Raw genomic sequence first — 5053 nt, 5'->3', positions numbered from 1 at the left:
AATAGACAGGGAACAACACTGGAAAATACGAAAACTAAAAGAAGCAGCACATATGCTAGGACACAACAACCTCCTAAGCAGACCGAGTGCAGATATGAATAGCATATGGGAACCGGTATTGAGGAAGGATAGAAAAATAATAGATCTAAATTCAACCCATAATTGCCCACGGGCATATGGCGTAGTGGTTAAGAGCGCGGGCTACTAACCCCAAGGTTCCGAGTTCGATTCACGGCAGCGACCTGATTAATAATAATAATAATAGTAACATCGATAGGAATGAGAACCCAGGTTCGAAATTTCCCCAAGACACCTGACGAAGGCTGGAGGGTATATCAGCCGAAACGTTGTGTTAACAACAAACAAGATGAGGACGAATATCCGTCAAATGTAGATAATGTAAATAATATGAATTTGATAGTTCAACAAACAGTTTGATGAAATAGATATGAGACTCAAAAAGAAAAGTAAGCTTGACATGTTCAACAAAAAAGCCTTGAAGGAATGTGCTCCAGCATGACCACAGCTTAACAACTGAATCCAGTAAAAAGAGCAAAGAGTAAAACAAATATTCTTACCCAATTCCAAATTAGATGTTTCTCTTCTCTGTTTAGCATGGAGAAATGTGTAGATTAACATTGCTTCCTTGAAACTTTCATCTTCAGCTCTGTCAACCAGAAGTGTCAGCAGACTGCGATTATTGGCCAAGTTTTTATAATAGAGCATTTGTGACAATTTGACTAGATAAGAATTTTTCCTGTTCTTGTACACCGTCCATATTCTTGCGGCTATCAAAGACAATATTAAAGCAGTCACGAATGACCACTGAAAGTTCAACTCCACTAATGTGGTGAGGGTTTTGGCAACTACACCAGTGATAGCAATACTGATTGAAGCAGTAATAATTCCTTTATCTAAATGATTCAACTTGATTCTGCAATCAGGAAGCAGCATTTCAAGAGCATCTATTGGAATATCTTTAAAGCCCTTTAACACAAGTTTGGTTTCTCCTTTCAGACGTAATGCCACAATCAATCTTCTGTAGTAGTCCGGATGTGGAATGGAAGACTTGGGAAATATTTCCCACATTCTGTTGTACCAATTATTTTTTGTTACCACAGTGCTTAGGCCAAGTGCCCAAAAATGTAATATTTCATACTTACGAGGGTCAACTTGAATCTATTGGAGAAGAGAAAGAAATGGAAAAAAAATTGTAAGTGACTTTAAAATAAAATGTCAATATTGCTATGAAGCTACAAATGTCACTTATATAGAAATTCATGAAGGAGGTTTTATGTGGTTGCTTGACATGATAGAAAATGCAGTCAAATTTCCTCAAATTACAGCCTACCTTCTTAGAAAAGGAAGGACACATTGGACTCTGCAGTTCACTACCTGAAAAAATGAGATGGGCATATAATAGTAGCCAATCAATAATAAAAATAGATTTAAATATCCCATTTTTAATCTGTTTCTCAGGTGTTACGCATACGATGAACTTCGTTAAGTTTCTTATTTCTTTATTGCCAACAAGGGGATAAACATAGAGGGGACAAACAAGGACAGACAAAGGGATTAAGTCGATTACATTGACCCCGAAAGGATGAAAGGCAAAGTCGACCTCGGCGGAATTTGAACTCAGAACATAGCGGTAGACGAAATACCGATAAACATTTCACCCGGCATGCTAACGATTCTGCCAGCTCGCCGCCTTTGTTAAGTTTCTGTCAACCAATTCTAGTCATAAAGCATTGGCTGGATTGGGATTATAGCAGAAATGTAGAAAACAGTTACCCATAATCATAGTTTTATAAAATTCACCTACACATAAATGACACAAATAAAACCTTCAAGTTGGCAACAAATAGTCACATAATATAAGATTGTTAAAGCTACATCTCAAAGATGAAGTTGCCTTTACCAGATTTAAAAACGTTTCAACTCTGATCAATTTGTGATCCTCTATGAAGTGTAAACCAACATTAAGTACAGCTCATATATCTGGCACAAGCTCTGGCTTACCATGCCACCTCCACACACACTAACACAAAGATCCAAGATCACATCTTAAATCTGTACAAAAAGACTTGCTCACCAACATGCGACAGCCACTGGCTTACTGATGTGCAGCTGCTTCTCTCTAGCTCTTATATTGCTACAACAATATCCTCTGTTCTGCTGAATAACTGTCTCATCTTCTAGATTTATAATTCTCTCATTGTAAATGTTTTTCCTGCAGGCATCAACCAAGAAAAATTCAAAATGAGCATCACAGACATCAATCTCACCAATCAGGGAAGTCTTACGAAGGTTATGAACAGAGACAAATCACTGTATTTATTCGTATATAATATGCAGGTTTTAAAATCTAAATTTTAGGGATGTGTATTATACATGAGAACTAAATGTTATTTGTTCTTCTCCAACACGCATTTTTATAGATGGGGGAAGAAGCACGGAGAGTGTGATAGCTAAAATAAAAAATAGGATGGAGGAAATTCAGAGAGCTGTTACCTCTATTGGCTATAAAACAATTTCTCTTTCCAAGTGAAAGGAGGATTGTATGATGCATATATATGGACAACAATTCTACATGGTAGTAAGACCTGGGCTCTGAATGCAGAGGATATGTGAAGGTTAGAAAGAAATGAGGCTAGTATGTTCCGCTGGATGTGTAATGTAAGTTTACATGTTCGACAGAATGCTAGTGTTTTGAGAAAGAAGTCAAGCATAAGAGGAATTAGTTGCTGTGTGCAAAAGAGAAGACTGTGCTGGTTTGGTCATGTGATGCGGATGGATGCCGACAGCTCCATAAGGAAGTGCCAGTCTCTCAAAGTACATGGAGAGACATAGGATGAAGTACTGAAGAATGACCTCAGGACATTGAATCTTTCAGACAAGATGACAAAGGGCCATGATGCCTGTTTACATTCTGCATTATGACTTATTTCCTTCCATACTAGTTGACTATTCACAACTGATTTTACACTAGATATTTTTTACAGCCTACACCTGTGAATATCGAATTTCCTTATAGTTTTTAGGATAAAGTTTTATAAACCTAACTAAAACTTTCCTTTTTCTATACATTATAGCACTAAAGAATTAACGTGTATAATACATGAGATTTTTATTCGGAGATTTTATGGGACATAATTAATGGTGCATATTATATACAAATAAATATGGTAATGGTAAAAACAAGTAAGCTCATATGAAATGAGCATAGGGAATATAAACCAGGTAAGCACACACAAGTTAACCAGAGGGAATAACGGCAGGTAAGCACACACAAGATAACTATAATGACCAGAGGGGATAAAATAGGATAATCACACACAATGACCAGAGTGACCAAAGGACTGAAAATAGGGAAGAAAGAATAAAATAAGCACACACAAAATGACTAGGATGACCAGGGGAATTAAAACAGGAGGGGCACACACAAGGTAGCCAGTTGGGTTAAGAAGAGGTAAGCACACACAAAAGGACCAGACTGACCAAAGGGAATAAAGCATGTAAGCATGCACAAGATGGCCAGAATGATCAGAGGGAATAAAATAGGTAAGGAACCACAAGTTGAACAGAATGACTACAGGGAATAAAATAGGTAAGGACACCCAAGATGACCGGAATGATCAGAGGGAATAAAATAGGTAAGGAGCTACAAGGTGAACAAAATAACAAGAGGAAATAAAATAAGCAAGGACATCCAAGATGACCGGAATGATCAGAGGGAATAAAATAGGTAAGGGACCACAAGTTGAACAGAATGACTACAGGGAATAAAATAGGTAAGGACACCCAAGATGACCAGAATGATCAGAGGGAATAAAATAGGTAAGGAGCTACAAGGTGAACAAAATAACAAGAAGAAATGACATCCAAGATGACCGGAATGATCAGAGGGAATAAAATAGGTAAGGAACCACAAGTTGAACAGAATGACTACAGGGAATAAAATAGGTAAGGACACCCAAGATGACCAGAATGATCAGAGGGGATAAAATAGGTAAGGAGCTACAAGGTGAACAAAATAACGAGAGGAAATAAAATAAGCAAGGACACCCAAGATGACCGGAATGATCAGAGGGAATAGAATTGGTAAGGATCCACAAAGTGACCAGAATGACTAAAGAGGATAAAAGCAGGTAGCACACACAAAAGGATCAGAACGACCAGAGGGAATATAATAGGTAAGTACACACAAGATGACCAGAATGACCAAAGGGAATAAAAGCAGGTAAGAGCACACAGGATAAGCAGAAGAAATATTAGCTGAAAAGCTTTATAAAGGATTATGATGACAGAAATATTTTAATTAACATTTTCAATAAATATTACAAATTATCATATTATTATATTAATCATAATCTAGACATTTTAGAAGTTTTATATTAAGGATCTCAATCACAGAAAGCATAGAAAAACAATTAGCCTTATTTACCCTTAATCCTCCTTTAATTGGACTTTCCATTAGGGATTTTTCCACCAATTTATCTGAAAGTTTGTGGAAGTTAGCTTTCTTCAGGAGTTTGTCCAAATGTTGAATAACTAGTTCTTCTTTGTCATTTCTTTCTTCCTCACTTAAATTCCTCGTTTGAATTGTGTCTTTGTCGGGATTAATAGGATCAAAAAGTCTCTACAGCAAATAAAACAAAGATATTAAAAGCAAAGGTATATCTTAATAAAGTTAATTGATAAAAGTTGAAGAGACTAAAAGTAGACAACGTAAGAAGAAATAAGTTCAGTAAAGGCTTTCTATAGATTTGCAAAAGAGACTGCTACGGTACAGTATAAGATAGGACCCCTATTCCTGCCTAATGGCTCACTGACTGCAGATCCCACATGGATAAGTGAAGTGCTCAGTACACAATTCAAGAGTGTCTTCACTTCTCCTCTGAGTCACATGCAGATAAAGAACCCAGCTGATTTCTTTGACAATAGCACTCAACAGAAAAAAAGACTGCATCCATTACCTACATTGACATTGAAGAGGAAGATGTAATAGCTGCAATAAATGAAATGAGCTCAAATTCGGCAACTGGCCCCG

General features: G+C 36.8%; 1 protein-coding gene and 1 long non-coding RNA gene across 4 annotated transcripts in view; one reads left to right on the top strand and one right to left on the bottom strand.

Annotated features, from left to right (window-relative positions):
* The window catches only part of LOC128250342 (uncharacterized), an 11694-nt gene extending 7240 nt beyond the window's left edge, over positions 1–4454 (top strand). The window contains exons 3-4 of the long non-coding RNA XR_008266370.1: positions 1018–1213; positions 2240–4454. This is a non-coding gene — a long non-coding RNA (uncharacterized LOC128250342). The remainder of the gene's footprint in view (positions 1–1017; positions 1214–2239) is intronic.
* LOC106882430 (transmembrane protein 143) overlaps positions 1–5053 on the bottom strand; it is a 31055-nt gene that overhangs the window by 1994 nt on the left and 24008 nt on the right. For all 3 annotated transcript variants that reach the window (XM_014933108.2, XM_014933106.2, XM_014933107.2), the window contains exons 4-5: positions 4448–4642; positions 579–1179 (exon numbers count right to left, since the gene is read on the bottom strand). In XM_014933108.2, the coding sequence (XP_014788594.1) occupies positions 579–1179; positions 4448–4642 (796 nt within the window). The remainder of the gene's footprint in view (positions 1–578; positions 1180–4447; positions 4643–5053) is intronic.

The sequence above is a fragment of the Octopus bimaculoides genome, chromosome 20 (assembly GCF_001194135.2).
Source record: "Octopus bimaculoides isolate UCB-OBI-ISO-001 chromosome 20, ASM119413v2, whole genome shotgun sequence".
Classification (NCBI taxonomy): Eukaryota; Metazoa; Mollusca; class Cephalopoda; order Octopoda; family Octopodidae; genus Octopus; species Octopus bimaculoides.
Note: the sequence above shows the minus strand (reverse complement) of the source record. Positions and strands in the feature narration are given on the sequence as shown.